The 21,019-nt window shown below is 35.0% G+C and overlaps 1 protein-coding gene across 4 annotated transcripts in view; it reads right to left on the reverse strand.

Annotated features, from left to right (window-relative positions):
- The window catches only part of LOC128193282 (TBC1 domain family member 1-like), a 23,542-nt gene extending 3,178 nt beyond the window's left edge, over nucleotides 1-20,364 (reverse strand). Inside the window, exons 1-20 of one of the 4 annotated variants that reach the window (XM_052866639.1) lie at nucleotides 20,114-20,364; nucleotides 18,915-19,395; nucleotides 10,829-11,512; nucleotides 10,392-10,484; nucleotides 10,006-10,123; nucleotides 9,354-9,445; nucleotides 8,995-9,123; nucleotides 6,773-6,877; nucleotides 6,400-6,462; nucleotides 5,465-5,548; nucleotides 4,787-5,034; nucleotides 4,298-4,485; nucleotides 3,900-4,031; nucleotides 3,696-3,740; nucleotides 2,203-2,361; nucleotides 1,864-2,019; nucleotides 1,501-1,652; nucleotides 1,096-1,188; nucleotides 565-724; nucleotides 99-268 (exon numbers count right to left, since the gene is read on the reverse strand). In XM_052866639.1, coding sequence (XP_052722599.1) covers nucleotides 99-268; nucleotides 565-724; nucleotides 1,096-1,188; nucleotides 1,501-1,652; nucleotides 1,864-2,019; nucleotides 2,203-2,361; nucleotides 3,696-3,740; nucleotides 3,900-4,031; nucleotides 4,298-4,485; nucleotides 4,787-5,034; nucleotides 5,465-5,548; nucleotides 6,400-6,462; nucleotides 6,773-6,877; nucleotides 8,995-9,123; nucleotides 9,354-9,445; nucleotides 10,006-10,123; nucleotides 10,392-10,484; nucleotides 10,829-11,512; nucleotides 18,915-19,394 — 3,351 coding nt within the window. In that variant the 5' untranslated portion in view covers nucleotide 19,395; nucleotides 20,114-20,364. Of the gene's footprint in view, nucleotides 1-98; nucleotides 269-564; nucleotides 725-1,095; nucleotides 1,189-1,500; nucleotides 1,653-1,863; nucleotides 2,020-2,202; nucleotides 2,362-3,695; nucleotides 3,741-3,899; nucleotides 4,032-4,297; nucleotides 4,486-4,786; nucleotides 5,035-5,464; nucleotides 5,549-6,399; nucleotides 6,463-6,772; nucleotides 6,878-8,994; nucleotides 9,124-9,353; nucleotides 9,446-10,005; nucleotides 10,124-10,391; nucleotides 10,485-10,828; nucleotides 11,513-13,905; nucleotides 14,854-18,914; nucleotides 19,396-20,113 lie in introns of those variants that run through there. The other 3 variants (XM_052866641.1, XM_052866640.1, XM_052866642.1) reach the window with 3 other exon arrangements.
- Nucleotides 20,365-21,019: the final 655 nt, after the last annotated feature.

Here is a 21,019-nt window from a genome sequence, read left to right on the forward strand (position 1 = left end):
ATTGACTTTTTAATTCCATTGCATCAAATTTTTCTGTGTTTTAGAAATAAAGTATATGTATATAGATTATATAAGAGATCAAGGGAGACAATGCTTACCTGATTAATCACTCTCTCCATCTGAATAACTCCCATTTCTGGCAGAGTCGTTTTAATGAACTCTACAATTGTCTCAAATGAATCGCACTGCAGGATCAGCTCCTTGTGGTTGCCTAGCAACACCAGTGCGACCTTCAGCAGGATCTCCACACCTTGAATCAGCAGTAAATCTGAAAAATAAAAACAGAGATGTGTTTCTCTAAAATATAAGCAATATACATGTATCCATTACAAAAGTTGTTTACAATAATCACAGTTTTAAATCAAAAGTCTAAGTTCCACAACATAATAGATTTAAGAGTGTAATTTGTGCAGAGAGTTAGCAAAATTCCTGGCAAAATTTTTACTTTAAGTATATACATGTTTCATGTTACTTTGGAAAAATTTTTGAAAGCCTGATCATTAATATAATTAAGTAGGTTATTGGTTCTTATCCCTTTCGTAACCAGTAATTTTCACGACTTACCAAAGACTCTGGCCACAAAGCCCAGGGGGAACTGTGAGGCGAATACAGTCAGGAACCAGGGGGCGGCGTACAGATTGGGGGCGATCTCGTGCTCCTCAAAGTGGTCGTGTAGGTCCTTGTAGTTGTCATGAATCAACCTGGTTAGCTGGTACAGCTGTACCTACAATGCAGAGAGCCAGGTGTAATAACACAGAAAGCCAGGTGTGACAACCTGCCTGATGAACAGCAATGCCGCTTAATAATTACTATGGTTTCATCAATATTCATAGAACAAAATTTTTTTTCATTGTTGAGTATATCCATGAAATTTAAATTTTCATTAAAGTAAAATATTTGACTACAGATTGTATTGATAAATTTTCTGTCTGTAAATTAACATAACTATTCGGTTTAAGAAAAAAATATTGATGCCTACTAAAATAAATGAAATCAAAGTATGTGAGTCACATATCATTCACAGGAAACATTTTTCTTGAGTTTATTTTCAGAATTTGTATCTGTCATTAAGGAGGCATTGATTGACATCTATACCTGTAACGGCATCATGTTGGGTTGGAACTGTTTCCTCAGACCTAGGTTAAACATCATGTGCCTCAGTGTCTCAAATGCTAGCTCCTCCTCCATCTACAGGTAAAACGTACCCTCTTTAACAACCAAGTTTGAGAATTTTCTGATTCCAGATGAATGTAAATATACACACTTCACTTAACTTACAGAGCTTTCAAAATAAAGACATTGTTCTAAAGTGTATTTAACAACTAACACAAGAGTCTACATGATCAAATTCTATAGGGGTCTTGCCTAGGGCCTGAAAACAAAGCTAGAATAGCAACATTTGATCTCAGGTTTACTCTAACAAAAAATACTAAGTGATGAAGTGAGACTAAGATCAAAAGTGAGCTTGTCTAACTTTTATGCCCCAGTGTCTGATCTTACATGCATGAGCAGTATCCCTGCAATGAAGCTGAGTCCCTGGCAATAGCCCACATCCTTGTCCAGTAGACTGTATGCCTTCAGCAGATTATACAGGGCCAGCTGTCCCGGCCCCAGTTGTGTGGAGAAGTAGGGGTGTCCCGGGAATGTCCGTCCTGGAAAAATCACACATAAACTAAGTATCAACAAAACACATGCAAAACCTCTTTTTCATTACATTTAAACTTCTATATATTTTCATAAGCTTTTTGGTTCAAGATACTATATGTAGAATTATATGAACAAAAGTCTATTTGTTTGGGGCACTAGTTTTACACTGACCTACAGCTATAGTCTATTTGTTTAGGGCACTAGTTTTACACGAACCTAGGTCTATCAGTATGTTGTGCTGGTACTCTGTCAGGTCCTTCAGCAGTTCGTTGTACGGTTTGGTAGGAGTCTGGTTCTCAACTCCTGGATACTGAAGCTTGTGTTGCTCTGTCAGAAGCCACCAGATGTCACCCCGATGGGCTTTAGGAACACCTGAACAAAAATCACACTAAGTGAAACTTCAGCGTTGGTTTTCATAGTTACTGTAACAACTTTTTATCAACCATCAGTACATCTCAGAACAATTCTACCAATACATGTGTAGCCATATTGCAACATATCTTACAAAATAGACTGTAACTAAATCATTCCCATGTACAGTTAGTTGTGACTTGCCTTGTTGAACACATTTGAGCAGGGACTGATGACTGAACTGAATATGAGGCCTGTTTGAATCGTTGATCATGTCCTCCCACTCCTTGGTTACGTCCCTTAGACACGGAGTTATCTCCTCATAGTTCAAAATGGGTGACATCTCAGCCTCTTGTTGTCGAGCTAAATAAAATCAGAATAAAGTTAAGAGTGTTGAATAAAGCTGATCACAATCCACTACAATACTCTGCAATCAATAATCGGCTATACTCAAGAAATTCATCCATTTGGCTATACTCAAGAAATTCATCCATTTATCATGATATCTTATCATGTAGGTTTCAATTTATGTCTTTTCAGCATCTATAGAATTGTCATTCTTTAACATTAAAGCCACAAATTGTAGTAGGTTGGCTACTGATATTTTCATGGCACATGTAAGTAAAAAATTCTCTCTCTAAACTAAATGAAGCATTGAGTGAAATGATTTGGAAGGAATTGTCTTCAATAGTTAAAATTACCTTCATTTTCATTTTTTTTAACAAATGAAAATTTCATTTCACCAATTAAAATACAGTATAAACCCATTTGCATGGTTCAATCATTGATCTAATTAGTGTCCGTTGATTGGATGAGGGAACGTAACTTCCTGGTATAAAACCTAAATTCTATGTACAATAAACTAGCAGTGCTGCTATTGGACCATGCAGCATCATCAGCATAACGGACATTATCCAGTATTCCAAGATTAAAATTTCTTACTAAAACTTGTGTTCATCAACAATTCACTGTGAGCTAAAATCTACAAAAAGCATTCCATGGAACACATTTAATCTTCCACTAAAGGTTAATATCAGACATATTCAGTTCCATGCAAACCTCTCCAATACTGCATATAACTTCATTGTTCTATAAATTCTCTGCTCAAAGAGTTAATTTCTCATGACGAAAAATAACAAATCAGGGCTTGGAACTAATAAATTTCTGTCAATTCTGACTTGGCAAATAAATTATAAGTTCCACACCATGGAATACAAAACAGCAGAGGATAAATAAGACAGGCCTGACACCACCGTTACATCTCTCCTCAAACATTAAGGGTCCAAAGTCTTACAGTTCTTCAACACTTTTATCTCCTATAAACTTTAATGCCTTTTTTTTACACTTAAAATTAAAAAAAAAGTTATTTTTAGAGCATATTAGTATGTTGATGAGCAGCTTTAAAGCAAAGACTTTACCCATAATTTGATAAAATATAACATAAAAGGAGATTGTAGGTGGGTTTTAAAGGGTTGACTTTACTATAAATATATTTCCTTCCTTAGGGGGTAATGCCATCTTTAACATTATTTTCTTATAAGAAAATGTATAAAGCTCCAACACCAGAATAAAAAAAAAAAGCGGTTCTCAATCTCTTTTCATACTTATACCTGGTAATCATAATAACTGCATAATATGCTGTTTGAGAGCAAGTGTCATGCAAACTTCTCCGACATGCCTATAGAAGGACGGCTTACCTGGGAAAACTTTCAATGACCGACGTCCCCTCAGGACAAACACTTCTATATATAGTAACATGCAGTCTCATCATACATCATTAAAATCATTTCTACATAACTTCACTTTTTATTTTCAAGAGAATGAAGATGGCGAAGACTTATGTACCAGGTAGTTACAATCTTTATTCAACTTTTTTTTGAATAAGTTCTCTGTCAGCTTACTTTGAATGTCCTGTTTTTCCTTCTCGATTTTCAGCAGTAGTATGGTCTGCTGTATTGACTTCTTCCACAAAGCCCGCAGTTCTTCCCCACTTCGGATTCTGCCTGCATTTTGAGTCTCAGCTTCTGATTTTTCTAATAGACCAAAAAGAAATTCTGCACTGATTTACTTTCGAACAATTTCTTCATATCCAATTAAAATTGTTCTTTTACTAAGAACTTAAAAAATATGTCCTTGAATATTAACTGGATTGTCGATTTCAGAACCTTACTACATTTTCTAGAATTCGAAAATTAATTCTTTGTGGAAAACATTTTGCATTCTTTCTGGAAAATATTGTTTGATTTGTTAAATACAATATTACACATGTGGTCTAGACATAATTTGAGAAATGTTGTACCTAACACAGTGGGAGGTTTGTCTGTGGCTCGGGCTGGGGTGACCACTCTGTTGAAGATGGCCTGTCTCCATGACCCACGCCTGGTGGAGTGGGGTGTGCCATCCTCCCCATGTTGGAGGGTGGGGGCGGCACTCTGTCGTCGCTTGGACTGACTGCTCGGGGAACCACCACACTCTGACAGCAGGAACCTACAACATGAGGTAGTAAAAACAATAGTGCAGATAAAATAATAGCTACACATTACATCAGGTAAGTTTTGAATCAAAGTATTTTATATAACTTTTTTTCTCTGCATGATTAATTGGTCTGTAACACAGGACCTTGCTTCATTACTGACATTAAAAAATAACTATAAATTTTGCTTCATTAAAATGATTGTGCTTAATTCTGGTTACTTCAAAAATGAAGTGTTCTCCTTGATAGCTATTGGGGAAAATATATTGAAAATATTGAAAGCCTTCTAGCAAATATTCAGCCAGTATCTCTTACATCTGTTTCATGGGGCTATTCATGCTTGCTCTGCGCCCTGAATGTTCCTTGAAATCTGAGGATTTGTCAGAGTGTAAGCTGTTCATCAACTTAGAGGCGAATCCAGGGTCAGGCACTGCGCCCTCTGTAGAACTGCGGGGGCGAGATTTGGGTGATGAGGGGGGACTAGGAAAGCTGAAGTGGACCTCTTTAATGGCTGCTGGAGAGGGCATGGGTGAGGCATCAGGGGTGGAGCAAACTGAAGATTCCTGCATAGGTAAATAATCCAATTGTTAAAGATTCCGGCACAAGTACAAGACTTTTTGATAATACATGTATAAATATACACTAAGGCTTCATCAATGTATTTGTTAAGCATCAATCATCATGGATTTCATTGTTTGGCTGATCTGATTGGACCAACAAAATCAATGGCTCTTGAAAGTAACAAACATAACTAAAGATCGTTTTGGAAGAGTAACAGTCCATGTTTATGAATCCTCAAAACAGTTGATTTCACACAGTCCATGAAAACCAATGTCAAAGAACACTCTTGAAACTACAGTATTCTAAGACAAATGATATGCATAAATTAACTTAATGAGAATTATTGAATAACGAGACTACTCTACTGCATACATACATATGTGATAAAATAAAGCTAAACTGCAGATTCATTGTAAAATGAAAGTCACTTGCCATGGACTTTGAGAAGCTACTTTCACTTTCAGTTGTTCCACTCCGATGTCGAAACCTGTCTCTTGCCTCACTTGGCCTTTTTTGCTAACATAAAATAAAGATTATTAAACTATGATGTAAAAGCAAAGCATTATCAAAAGAAAAACAAGAGGCCCAGGGGCCACATTGCTCACCTGAGCAGCAATATCCTTAACTCTGATCAAATAAGCATTATAGTATCAAAATCAAAACCCACATTGTGGCCCCAATTTTCTGGCCTAATACATTGTAGTTTTTGAGAAGAAGATTTTTAAAGATTTTTTCTTCCCACTTTTCCATAGAACAAACTTGAATCTAAACTACCTGCGGATGCCTCCACACAAGTTTAAGCTTTTCTGGGCAAATAGTTTTTGAGAAGAAAATTTTTAAAGATTTTCTCTATATATTCCTATGTAAAAATTCATCCCCCCATTGTGGCCCCACCCTACCCCTGGGGACCATGATTTGAACAAACTTGAATCGACACTACCTGAGGATGCTTCAGTACAAGTTACAGCTTTTCTGGCTAAATAGTTTTTGAAAAGAAGATTTTTGAAAAATACCAACATTTTTTCAATAATTCTAAATTATCTCCCCTTGACAGAGGGTAGGGCCCTTCATTTAAATAAACTTCAATCCCCTTCACCTAGTGATGCTTTGTGCCAAGTGTGGTTGAAATCTGCCCAGTGGTTCTTGAGAAGAAGAGGAAATGTGAAAAGTTTACAACAACGACAATGCCAACGCCAAAACCGATAGACAATGGACAAATTTTGATCAGAAAAGGTCTCTAACTTTCAGCTCAGGTGAGCTAAAAATGATATCAAAACTAAAATGTATTTCACCAAGTTAAACAATGTCAATTCAAAATGAATAGATTTGAAAAATCAACAGTATTTCAATCGCTAGGGATGACTTACTCCACTGTCTGCGGTACCACTTCGATGACGGAAGCGCTCTAATGCCTCGTTAGGCTTTTTGTGCTAATGCAGCAAGTGAGATTAAGAAGAAAGTATTAATAAACTTCAAAACAGTGACTCAAACTGTGAAACATCAAAATAAAAGGGAAGTCAAAATTAAAGTTAAGTTTAAAAATTATACAGATACACAACACCTAAACAACATGCTGCTGTAAGAAATGAACACCAAAACTAATGAACAAAATTATATTTGCAAATTTCTGTTAAAATAATCAACTTTTTCCGGGTTAATTTCAAACAAATTTCAACACAGATCTACATAGTTATAGATTATGAAAAAAAAATTCTGTTTGTACAGAGACATGTCACTCACTGGAACTTTGGCCATGACCTTCTCGAACGAGTTGGTCAAGCTCTTCTTGATATTGCCAAAGGCGGCGGCTCCTACACTGGCCCGACGATTCTCAAACAAGCTGAACTACAACAACACAAGGATTGTCAATTAGTGATTTATTCTGTTAAAGCTGTTTTCTTTCAATTTTATTTTTACACCCCTAAGGCTTAAGAAGAATCTTTTTAATAAAAAGTAAAGCTATTGAAACTAGATATCTGGTGGTGAACCTTACAATACTTCATTGTCAATAGAGATTTCATGGGATCAGCGATCAGTTAACCTACCTATTTGTTAAAGTGAGGTTTGTTAGGATCAGAGATGAGAAAACCAACCTCTTTGATAAAGTGAGGTTTGTTGATATCAGAGATGAGAGATTGGTCCTACCTCTTTATTAAAAGAGAAGTTTGCTGGGATCAGAGATGAATAAACCTATTTCTTAATTCAAGTGAGGTTTGTTGGGATCAGAGATGAGTAAACCTACCTCTTTGTTAAAGTAAGGTTTGTTGGGATCAGAGATAGGTGAACCTACCTTTTTACTAAAGTGAGGTTTGTTAACATACCTCTTTGCTAAAGTGAGGTTTGTTGGGATTAAAGATGAGAGATTGGACCTACCTCTTGTTCAAAGTGAGGTTTGTTGGGATCAGTGATGAGAGATTGGACCTAACTCTTTATTAAGAAGGTTTGTTGGGATCACAGACGAGTGAACCAACCTCATCATTAAAGTGGGGTTTGTTAAGATCAGAGATGAGTGAACTTACTTCTTTATTAAAGTGAGGTTTGTTGGGATCAGAGATGAGAAAACCAACCTCTTTGTTTAAGTGAGGTTTGTTAGGATCATAGATGAATAAATCTACCTCTTAATTTAAGTAAAGTTTGTTGGGATCAGAGATGAGAGATTGGACCTACCTCTTTATCAATTGAGGTTTGTTGGGATCAGATATTAGTGAACTTTGTTAAAACGAGGTTTCTTGGGATCAGAGATGAGTAAACCTACCTCTTTGTTTAAGTGAGGTGTGTCAGGATCATAGATGAATAAATTTACCTCTAAATTTAAGTAAAGTTTTTTGGGATCAGAGATGAGAGATTGGACCTACCTCTTTATCAATTGAGGTTTGTTGGGATCAGAGATTAGTAAACCTACCTCTTTATCAAAGTGAGGTTTGTTGGGACCAGAGATAAGTAAACCTACCTCTTTATCAAAGTGAGGTTTGTTGGGAACAGAGATGAGTAACCCCAACTCTTTGTTTAGGTGAAGTTTGTTGGGATCATAGATGAATAAACCTACATCTTAATTTAAGTGAGGTTTGTTGGGATCAGAGATGAATAATCCCACCTCTTTGTTTAAGTGAGGTTTGTTGGGATCATAGATGAATAAACCTGCCTCTTAATTCAAATGAGGATTGTTGGGATCAGAGATGAATAATCCCACCTCTTTGTTTAAGTGAGGTTTGTCGGGATCATAGATGAAAAAACCTGCCTCTTAATTTAAATGAGGTTTGTTGGGATCAGAGATGAGTAAACCTACATCTTTGTTAAATATAGGTTTGTTGGGATCAGAGATGAGAGATCGGACTTACCTCTTTACTAAAGTGAGGTTTGTTGGGATCAGAGAGGAGTAAACCTATTTCTTTATCAAAGTGAGGTATGTTGGGATCAGAGATGAGTGAACCTTCCTCTTTATTAATTCAGGTTTGTTGGGATCAGAAATAAGTAAACCCATCTCTTTGTTTAAATGAGGTTTGACAGGATCATAGATGAATAAATCTACCTCTAAATTTAAGTAAAGTTTGTTGGAATCAGAGATGAGAGATTGGACCTACCTCTTTATCAATTGAGGTTTGTTGGGATCAGAGATTAGTAAACATACCTCTTTATCAAAGTGAGGTTTGTTGGGATCAGAGATAAGTAAACCTACCTCTTTATCAAAGTGAGGATTGTTGGGATCAGAGATAAGTAATCCTACCTCTTCATCAAAGTGAGGTTTCAGATATAAGTAAACCTACCTCTTTATCAAAGTGAGGATTGTTGGGATCAGAGATGAGTGAACCTTTCTCTTTATATTAAAGTGAGGTTTGTTGGGATCAGATATGAGTAAACCTACCTCTTTATCAAAGTGAGGTTTGTTGGGATCAGAGATGAGAGATTGGACTTACCTCTTAATTTAAGTGAGGTTTGTTGGGATCAGAGATGAGTAAACTTACCTCTTTGTTAAAGTGGGGTTTGTTGGGATCAGAGATATGGGAGTGGTCCTGTTGTTTCAGCTCACACAGTTTCCTCAGTTCTATCATCAAAACTTCTACCATCTCCTCATAGCTCTGTGGGTTTTCAGTCTTTGTAAAAAAAAAAAATACCATGAGCATTTGGAGAATTTTTCCAAATATGAAATTCTTTTTTAAGAAAATTATTTTAATTGTAGTAAAATATTATTATTTATAACTTTAAACCAACTAAATTTTGACCAAAAATATTGAATTTGAATTTAGACTTCACCAGTTCAATAAAACAATATTTCCTGCTATCTAGTGATTCGATTTAGCATGCTATATTGAAGTGAGTGTACCTTTAAGACTGCATGAATTGGCCCAGAATCCCCCTCCTGTAGATTCTGTATGCAATCCATCAATCGCTTGTGAGCTTCCTGAGGGTCTAGACCTATAAGTTACATTACACAAAATGTAACAAAAAGATTAATGAGACCCTTAATGATATCTGAGTCCTAACTACAGCCAACAGCGGTTTAATTTATTGGTAACAGAGAAGATTTTTTCATTCTAGTAATTCTCATAAACTTTGAATAATTGATCGTTATAGAACCAGCGCTGGGGTAAGCCTCGTGTACAGTGATTAATTGGACGAATTCGTGAGAGGAGTGGATAAGTTTATGACAATAAATAATTATATCAATATTTGCTTCCTCTAGAATAACAGTGTGATCACATTTCATAGATAAAATAACAAGCCAAAGATTTAACAAGCACTATTTTTAGTACATTCTTAAATGTAAATAAGCAAAAACTCAAACAAGAAATTTTTGCTTTGTTGTAAACACGCAGTAAACATTTACACAGAGTTACATGTTTGACACAGAGTAATTATTCCATGCATTTAAACATACAGCAATGAAGTGCCCCAGCCGTTGGTAGTCAATGAAGATTTGTATTGAGCCGTTTACATTGAGACACGTTCAGTTCGGCCCTGGCCAGTGTACATACCATTGATTTCCTGACAGAGGCGATGAAGCTGATGGAGGGGACACATAATGCAGATCTGTTGTCGCTGCTCAAAGGCACTGCGAAAGGCTGACCTCAGAACCATCATTATCTCGTCCACCTACGGTTACAGTTTACGATTACAGCTACCTCTCTTAAATCTCATAACATGCTACTATGATACTTTTCATTAACAATTTAAACCAATAGCTTTGACTCAAAACCTTATTTAAAAAAAAAAAAAATACCTTTAAATAAATCTAGTCCTGGAGAGCTCAGCCACTAATATGTGGTGATTTCCGAACATTTTCCGTAACTTTTGATTTTCCTCAATTTAAAATAATTACATTGTCATGCTTGTCTCTGCAGATCGCAATCAATACACTTACTATTGTAAAATTGTGACATTTCATTAGATAGCAGACAAATACATTCCCTTTCTCTCGAGCAATGAACCCAAAAGTGTCCGATTTATCCTTTCCCTGAAAGTAGAGTCATACATACAATATTAAGGACAGTCAGACACATGTCTTTGTTTGAATTACATCTAGTTACATAAAATACAAAAAATCAAACTTGAAAATGAATCCAAATTTGAAGTTCAAAATTTTTGCTTTATGCAGTAAGCACGGTTATAGCAAACATGCTTATGATGGATTGACACTTACAGCGAAGTGAATTTAATTCCCAAAGACTCTATTACATGTTGAAAACTTGACGGATATAACAAATTATACTTATAACGAAGTAAAATTGACCGTCCCTGGGACTTCATTATAAACGTGTTTTACTGTATTTACTTACTGTTGTGATTTCATGTATTTACCTGTGAAACTGAAGCAATGTCCTTGAACTTTTTCTCCAGTATGGTATGCTTCTTGTCCAAACTAATGAGAGAAATCTCACTTCCGCCGAGCCTGAAAAGCATGGCTCTGTTAGGATCACCATTGCTTTCACTACAACTGTCGTGGGCTTCGTTGAAATGCACGTGTGCATCTTTGGAAGTCCCTTCTCCGTTTCCTCCAGCATTTGATAATTCACCAAGACTTTCTTTAGAGTTTTCAGAACAATACAACCCAAATGAATTTGCCAGACTGCCGGAGGAGTTCTCCAAAACATTTTCTGAGGAGCTGAACTCATCTGTACTGTTGTTTGGACTGTCTGTGTGGGGCCCAGAGTTCAGAATCTGTTTCTCCAGGTCATTTTCAGTGACAGTCACCGCTCCCTCAAGATTTGGAGGCAGACTTCTGACACTAACTCCACTTCCGTGCCTTTTTCTCTCCATCTCAGACTCCCTCTGTTTTAACTTTCTTTCCATTCTTTGTTTATCAAGACGATTGCACATTTTGTCAACCTGGTCACAGGTAATTTTCTTGGTGTTTAACTTGGCCTTGCCCAGGTACAGGACTTCGTAGAAAGCTTTGGCTGGTTCGTTCATTTTGCTCTCTCCCATGTCCACAAACAGGTCTCGTCTGGACGCCTCTTGGATGGAACTGAACAACACAGGGACCTACAAAGACATTCCTAATTTACTCATGCAAATGTGCATTATACAGGCTCAATAACCAAAACAGAATGCTGGGGACCATATGTAACTAGATTCTGTACTGAAATCAATGGAATAGACCAAGATATTGTGTTTTTTCCAATGTTCATATTAGCCTTGAGACTTAATTCAGGCTGTCGTGTCTAATGTGTATCATCATTTTTGTCAAGTAAGTGCATTCAATATTTTAAGAAAGCTGTCAATTTCAGTTACAGTAAAATAAAATAACAGAAACTGTAAAAAAAGTAATAACTATGATTTTAGTTAAATCAAATTTACAATTTAGAGATTGCTGTTTGTACTAAGTAGATCCTTTTACAATGATATTATCTGCTTTATTGCAAGTCCTCTAGTCTTGAGAGCTCATTTGACTTTTAATGACCTTGTGTAATCTCTGCTTCCTGAACTACTGATGAAAACAACACGATCATTTCCTCCTAACGCTGAAATCCTGTTGATCAGAATTATTCTGTTCCCCAAACAAAGAATCCCCCAGCTAATTATAACTGTAAAAACGTAATAATCACTAAACAATCTACGATCCATAATTGGTACAATGACACACACTTTGTGTCAACATTTGGGCAGGTTTATTGCGGATAATTTGGTCACTGCATGCAGATATGTCTGAAATCTGATGACAAATCGTAGGACAATACTATGCACAAAATCACTGAGCTCTCTTCAATACAGAAATACATGGTTTCATATGCACAGATTTAACCTATTTGAATAATAATATATAATATTAATTTTTTTGTTATTTATCATGTATAGGTAGTAAGAGATCAAGGAAAGATTGATTCATAATGAGAATACTACTCATTACAATGTCAAAATGACCTTGAACTTTGTACAGAGATGCCAATGAGTACTTAATTCAGATAGAAGATACTGTGGAATCATTAGATTTCGTGGTGGCTCAATTTTCGTGGAATTCGTGGGTACCTCTCATCCACGAACTAACATCCTCCACGAATTTATAAATTATGGTAATAAAGTCATATTTCCTTTGTAGGTTTTAGAGAATACACGAAATTACGTCCCCACGAACCAATAAAATTTAAGCAATCCACGAAAATTGGCCCCCACGAAATTTAATGATTCCACAGTACTAAGAATCTGAAAGACTGAAAAGACCTTAATTGACCTTAATCAAAGACATTTCAGTTCAATGTATCACAAATTTACAGAGCAGAATTACCCTGATCTTAATGTAGTGGTCAGAGGGTTACCACAAAAATACTGTATACAGGGTTAAATTATTTTTGCCATGTTATTTTTGCCTCCGTTACTTTGCCCTTTTACATTTGCAAACAATTTCAACCTGTCTTTATATTGCCCAGACAAAGCAGATACAAGCACAGTTATTCAAATATAAAATTGTTTTGGATTTGATCAGTCTTAAATTCGCCCAATGACAATGAGTGTGGAAGGAGTGAATATAAAATGGGAATAAATATTTTCCTGTATACAGCAATACTGTTTATAAAATAATTTTAACCACATTGAGCTTAGAATTTCAGTTGATGTGGTGTTATCTCAGATTCTCTTGTAATTCTGACAAAAGTCTAAAGCAGAAAAATCAGGATTTAACTACAAACTTAAAAACTCCAAAGATGCCTGGTTCTTGGATCTGTGACCTATAGCAAGTCTGTCAAGGGCATGCTTTACGTATTTTGATGATAGAGTTTTAAGTCTTCAGCCTGTGGGGTTATTGCTCAAACTATAAACAATTCTCTGTAGTTTATCTTCAAAACCAATATAAAACATGTTAGAACCTCAGAATAAATTGATAGAAGGCAATTTTTTTTAAGTGATAACAGTGAATTTTATTTTTTTCATCATGCAACTAACTTATATTCTTCATATGGAATAAACATCATCCAATAAATACAAGAAGGTGCATGCTAGAGTTATTTCATTAAATAGTATCTCAAAGTCTTCATAAACAATTAAACGCATTAAGGGAGAAAAAAAATCATTTATCATCATCCTTAATGACAATAAATCAATCAAAATTGTGCTGTTTACAAAACAAGCCACAATAAGCAAATGTCAACAACTTGATTTTTGTACATCGCAGTTCAAGATCCCAAGCTGTATCTCTACATAAAATAAACAAATGAGGGAATCTGATGGATGAGGACATGATTTGAAATCATTTCTACGGAAAAAGTTCATTGAATCTTAAAACTGTTTTATCTTCCCAAACTCTTCTATCTATATCACCTCATAGAACAAGTGCTTTCCACTCAAAAATTGCAATCTGGATACCTGCTGCTGAGGACCATCCCTTTTGTAAAGACACTTATCACGCTACTGAGCCCATAGAAGTACACTATAGATGTCCCTACCTCATCATTAAGATCCTCAAACTCGCAAGGTTCCTCAAACGAAACCTGCTTTTGTATGCAGGGTTCCTCAAACGAAACCTGCTTTTGAACTTTGTATTGAAGACGCTTCCATGGAGCCACAGACTTTTTATTACGAGTATCACCCCTCTGAATATGGTCCAACTGGGCACTGTCTTGGCCTGGTCTAGGGGCCATATTGATGAGCATCAAATCAACAGAAAAATAAGTCCCTTGCACAAAAAAATGGTCAACCTAGATTTGAATGAGGCCTGAACATCTAAGTGATCCACTGCAGCTGAGCTGTATAGGATATCTTAAGAGACTGGTCCGTCACCTTTTTATCGCTCACACATCCTTATACGTCATCCCATCATTCAACTTCCAGGTCACACGCGCAGTTTGTAAACAATGGGCGAATTATGTCAGTTCAAAATGAGTTTCCCATGCTGAATTTCATTTGTTTTTTAGTGTTCATCATCTCATGCATAGATGACAAGCAAAAACAGATATTTTTTATCATTTGAATCATTTCAATCCGTAACAATAGCATCTGCTTGGGATGATAACATCATGAGGATACGCTAATCACAGTATTATTTGTACAGTTTATAATTCTCAGAGTCCTAGCTGTACCTTTGTATTAGTACAACTGTTTGTTTGATAGTACATGTACTGAATTACAACACAATGACTGATGTTATACTCCACGATCCTCACTGTATTAATCTTCCATAAGACTTTACTAAATTTCTCCTGGACTCTGATTTTACTAAATTAATTCTTGATTATGATGGTACATAGTTACTCCTTGATTTTGATTGTATTATATTTGCTGTTTTGTAAGTAGGTAAGTACTGTGGAATCATTTTTATTCATGGGGTCAATGTTTGTGGATAGCAAACATTTTCCTGGTTCGTGGCGACGTAATTTCGTTGGTTCAAGTTCATGATAATTTTAATAAATATTAAACAAATACTTGTATATACGTTCATGGGGATGTAAATTCGAGGGCAAAGGTTACCTATGAATGCCACGAACATTAGTCCCCCACGAACAATAATGATTCCACAGTATATGATTTATTCTAGTGACATGTGTTTCATAACACATTGTTTCATAACCAATTACAGAGACATGTATATTATACAATATAATATATCATAATAATGTAAGGAATAAACACCCAGCCCATTGGACCTATAGATATACATATATGTATATTATATATGTCACTTTATAAACATTAATATGTACAAAATTTACACATTGCTATTTTTAAATACGATAGATTGTCTGCACATTAATCCTGAATATAAGAATTTGGCAGTTTGGATTGTACCAAGGCTATCTTTGTAAAATTGTTTGTTTGCCTTAAAAATTATCCTGATTTTTGATCAACTGATGAAAAAGTATAGTTTTGAGCAAATAAGAAACTTCACTATAAACATGATAAAAGTATGATTTCACAAATATGAATAATGTAACAAAATGTATATCAAATTGTATTTTCCACATACATTCTTCTATTTTGAGCTTTGTATCCTCCCTGGAGTTCCAATATTTGTTACTGACAGGGTTCACAATTTTGAATCATCACTTTATAAAAAAAAACATAATACTTTTCAGGTGCATTGGTTCTTAAGAAGAAGTGACTTTAGAATAATTTTAACAAGAGCTTGGACTTTGGGTAGTTGTGTCAAACAGCATTGTGACGTAGGCCTGACCATTGCTGGTCATTCAGCCATGGCTCTTTGAAATCAACAAGATTTGTCTGAATATGGAGCCAAGACTATGCAATCGCAATCGTGTATATTTCGATTGAAACCAGTGTCATTTTTTAACTTGTTTTTACGTAAGATATAGATAGTTACATCCTACTGAAAGCCCAAGGCATTGTTAAAATGGTTCGAAGACAACCAACCTATTTTCACAATCTATTTTTTTTTATCGCCATCCCTTGGTAATGAGTATATTTATTTGTTTTTATCAATTAGAATCAGCTTCACCTAGGGATGTTTTGCGTTTGATTGACAATGACCAAGTTATTCATAGAAGAAGTAAAAAATGTACAGACAGACAAATAGACTGCTGGGAGCCAAACAAGTATTTAGTAAAGCCCACTTTGAGCTTACAGCTCAGGTGAGCTAATCATTAAAATAATAGGTATACTGGAACTTTTTTCTGTAAATACTATATATTTATACTAAAATTTTTCAATTAAAAAAATCAAACGATTTACCTTCTCAGTTCAATGTAAAAACCATCAAAAAATCAAACACATCTTCAAAGCATGGGGTTTCCAATTCACAATGATTCCAGACTGACTGTTGAGCAATAAAAGCCTCCCCCCTCATAAACACTAGTCATCAGTACTGACCACTGCATGGTTAGTACACAGGACTCAAAGTCCTTGACTCTATCAACAGGTGCCTTCTGATAAAGGGGTGATTTACATAAACCTGTCATCAGAATCTACTGATTTAGAGTGGGGAGCTTTCCAAGTGCTATACATATACATTACTATAGTTCCTAAATCTAAATATCAACAGAATGAAAAGTTTCTCAAAACAAGCAGAACATCTCATTGGAGTAGTCTGAAATATCGTATTTTGTTAAATACAATATTCATTGGTGTACAATATAGCCTCTCTCCTCCCTTTAGGGGCCTGAAAAAATTTTGGTTGAATTACAAGCAGCAAAACTTTTGACCAAGCAATAATCTTGACTTTTAAATTACTGTAAATGATAATTTGCAGATAAAATCTTTACATAAACTTAAATACATCGAAAATTTGTATGTACATGAAATTTAGCCACAGTATCTGCAACCTGCATAGTTTGGGTATTGAAGCAAGATTCTGATCCTGGTAAAGTTTCATTGTCAGATTATGAGAGTGATTTTGGTTTTGTTCTGTGAGATATTGGTGATCAATCTGTAAACAATCTATCTGATCTCTGACTTGAAAAGGAAGGACAACTGACTGTACCCAGAGTCTATTACTTACAGGTACAGGCCCAGGTGATGCATTTCATAACAACACTGTTTCATCTACACTGAGTATAGAACAAGCTACTGGTACACACTTAATATCTTTCAGAGCGACGCAAAATCAATTTCTCTCACACAGATTCCAGCTGCCTAGGAATCTGATTTTAAGTTAGGTTTCAGAGAAAAAGCCGGTGACAAATCAGTCTCAGCCAGGGATGATGACAACAAAAAAACCTAAAACCCATCGAGTATGATAAACAGAAAAACCTAAAACCCATCGAGTATAATAAACTACAACTACATGAAACCAGCAGGACTGATTATGACAAAACTGAGAGCATTACGTGAAAACCGTTGATACATCGACCAAATTAAAAATTGGCCATGCATATATATACACATCCTGGAATAATTGGAGCATTTAAAAAAAAAAAAACCTCAAGCATGATGATCATAATGAACAGTATTACAATCTGTAATCACACAGGCACTGGATATCACTTCATAGTGCCTTTCAAGCATGATATATTATGTATATATCATTATCCACAATTAATCATGCATTGAATATCATAACCCTGAATCAGTCAAGCATGATGATAAATCCCTATCCAGAATCCATATAAATCAGGCATGAGATACAAATGTACCACTTTGTACATGACCAATGTCTGCCAAAAGTTGACTGTTTTCATTTCTGCCTTCTACAACAATGTACAATGAATGTATTTTCCTTCTATAGGGTCAATCTGTTAACAACAATTGATTCTGGTTTTTTTTAATTGTTTCATAATTTGCGAAGAAACTTTAAAAAAGTCTAAAGTATTTGGTGCTTACAATAAAATAATTCTGCTTTGTCTGAATGGCAAGCTCTTTATAAAGCTCTTACTTGTGTACAAGTGAGTAAATATATGTGGAATAAGCAGGGAATACACATACACAATTGTCAAAAAAAAATTCTCTGAGTACTGATGAACGTGAAATACATTAAATATACAGGTAATCTCATAGCATACTATGTTTCTGTGGGAGACTGGATATACAGTAGGAGAATATTACCCGTATTTGATCGGGATATACAGTAGGAAGATATTACTGGTATTTGATCTGGATATACAGTAGGAGAATATTACATATGTACTGCCAGGGCTGCATTTTACAAAAGAACTTACGACAAAGTTGTAAACATTTACTGTCACGTAAGATAATTTTAGAGAACAAAATTGACATAAAACCATTTGTTTACAAATATTTCAATTCCTATAATTATATTTTCCAGCCATAAGAATAATTCATTGATCAGTTGGTGACTAATTAGCTTTCATTAATTTGGTCGTAAGTCGTAAGTTCTTTTGTAGAACGCAGCCCTGGTATGTGATCTGTATAGGTCAAGGTAACTGGTATACAAAACTTGATCTGTACATGTCAAAGGTCAATACAATAAAACCACATTTATAATGAATTCAAACTTATAGCAAAGTCATTGTTATCCCCCCCCCCCCCCCCCCCTCCCCCCTCCAAGTCTCTTAAATTGAATTCGAAACTTACTAGATATAATGAATTAGGTTAATGAAAATTCAAAATTGTTATGCCACTTTGCTACAAGCATGTTTTACCATATTTACTGTATTTGTTTTTTATGATATATGACACAGGTTTGTAAATGTTAAGGATCAATATAAGTGCTGTGTAGTCAAATATCAGCGTAAGAATGATGACCAATGACATGTACGTGTACATAATTATGGGCTTAGGTCTGATGATGGAGAACTTTGGGGAAACGGGGATTATCTTTTAATGACACTTACTATTAAGAGCATGGTTTTTTAAAGTGACACTGGAACACAATGTCAAATCAATCAAACATAAAAAAACAACATTAAAATTCATAGGTTTCATTTTAGTTAAATTGGTATTTACAGTTATTCTCATACTTGATATATGGTACTGATATATCCCAAGAAGTCTTACCAATATTATATATATGCATGTAATGATAAATTTCATAAGCAATACTTACCATAGTCTCATCATGAGCCAGAAAAACATGACATTCATAATCACAGTACAGGTTCTGTCTGCTCAGATAGGCAAAGCATCTGGGGTCTTGATGAGTTTTAGCAAATCTAGTCATACATGTGAGTTTGTGCTCAAACAAGACCCCTTCACTGTTGAATTTCTGGGCACTGAGGACGTGTTCCTTAACCTCCAGAGTCACTTCATGAAAGAGGGACTTTCTGCGTTTGACTTCTGCCATGACCCAGGGCATCACAAACTGTGGGGGGTAGCGTCTGTCTAAAATAGCACTTCCCAAATACATGGCAACAAACACTGAGTTTGGTGTTGTGGGGGTTGGGGTACTCGTGACTTCTTCTGGTGGGGTCACCACTGTTTCTCTCCTCAAGGGGTCATCTCCAGAATCAACAACCTCAAAGTTTTTGGACACAGTTACTTCAGGCTCCTTGGTTTTATCCATTGTGTCTCCTGATGAATCCATCATTCTTGGATAAAAACATAATTACAGAGTAGTTAAACACATAGCAACAGGTTTACCATTCATTTTTTTCAGCATATAATTATCTTGCTAATTTGCAACAATTAATCTTAAATCAAACACAAGTAAATTAAACGTCGTCCAACTTAGTTTTCCAACATGAAACTTATGCCTCAAAAACCCGTAAATGAATATTTACAAAGGGTTTTCATTAGATGCTCTGCTTTCACCAATAGTTTACACTTTAAAAGTGCAATTTTGTGCATGTGACCAATATACACATCAAAATACCCTAAAGATAAAAGAAAAAAGAAAAAGATAGTTGCCATACTTAAGAAATGTTTTAACATCTAACCGACAGAAAAACCCCATCTCAAGCACAATATTAATGTATATTAAGTTTTTTTTTTTACCAGCATTTTGTTGAGTATAAAATTAACTTATACACTACTGAGTTATCCATATATACCTTGATAATGCTATTTCTATAATACAGATATTTTAAAAGTTATAATAAAATCACATCTGATACAAAAACACATCAATACTTTGTTTACACTTTTTATTTTCATTCCCGTTACCTTGTATCGTCTTAATCTAATCAAACAGAAACTGACATCTTTGAACGACACTCAAAAAGTATGAGATATTCATGATAATAAGTAACAGTTGTAAAATTTCACATTGCCACAAAGATTAAAACTGGGTAATAATTGTATATGTACCTGAATCCTAATGTTTTCTCGCCGCTCAGCTGATTGACTTTTTAGACCACCGCCATATTGTGACGTAAAAAGTGGGTTAATCTTTGCCGACCGTGAAATAATTCTTCATGATAATCTTTAGCTGGTTTCCCTTATATTCGTATACCTTAGCATATGTTTAGATTGGTTTTGGTTGATGCAATTTATGCAAACGAATAATGCATAATAAAACTTTTTGCACGTGCATCGGTCTCCGGTGAACCGGAACTCGGAATAAGGTAAAGTTAGTTACAGAGAAGCCGAGTTAGTTTTTTGTTTCTCATTATCCGCGTATTTTTTCAATAACATGTATATTTGCAAAATGAATACTTAATCATCATACTGATTTTGTCAATACTATACTATTTTAATATCATTAGTTACTTAAATAAGAAAGTTAATTAACTTAAATTAAATTAAGTTTCTTCCAGAATTTGGGCCCAATAGCCATATAAGGTATAAACATATTAATCAAGTAAATAATTTCTTCCAACTTTTGGTCCCAGTGCAATGGCCATACAAGGTATGGTAATCATATATTCAAGTTAGTGATATCAAATTATTCAAAATGAAAAATGTGATATCAGCTACAGCATATCAGCATCTATTGATTTTTCAATCAGTTCAATATCTTCAGTTTTAAGTAATCATGGCCTTACAAATGAATCGGTGATATCACTTACTGAATAGGAGATATTATTCGAACATGTTCTTCTTTTTACCTTTTTATAAAGGTTATATCATTTATTTGAATAAATAATGTTCATAAGGGACGGCTGATCTGGTAATATCACACTTTCAGATTTTGGTTGATTTTTAGTATAACTTACTATATATACACTTGAATAGGTAAATCTAATATTACTTTTTTGGATAGTTGCTGTCACA

Source organism: Crassostrea angulata, chromosome 7 (genome assembly GCF_025612915.1).
Source record: "Crassostrea angulata isolate pt1a10 chromosome 7, ASM2561291v2, whole genome shotgun sequence".
NCBI lineage: Eukaryota > Metazoa > Mollusca > Bivalvia > Ostreida > Ostreidae > Magallana > Magallana angulata.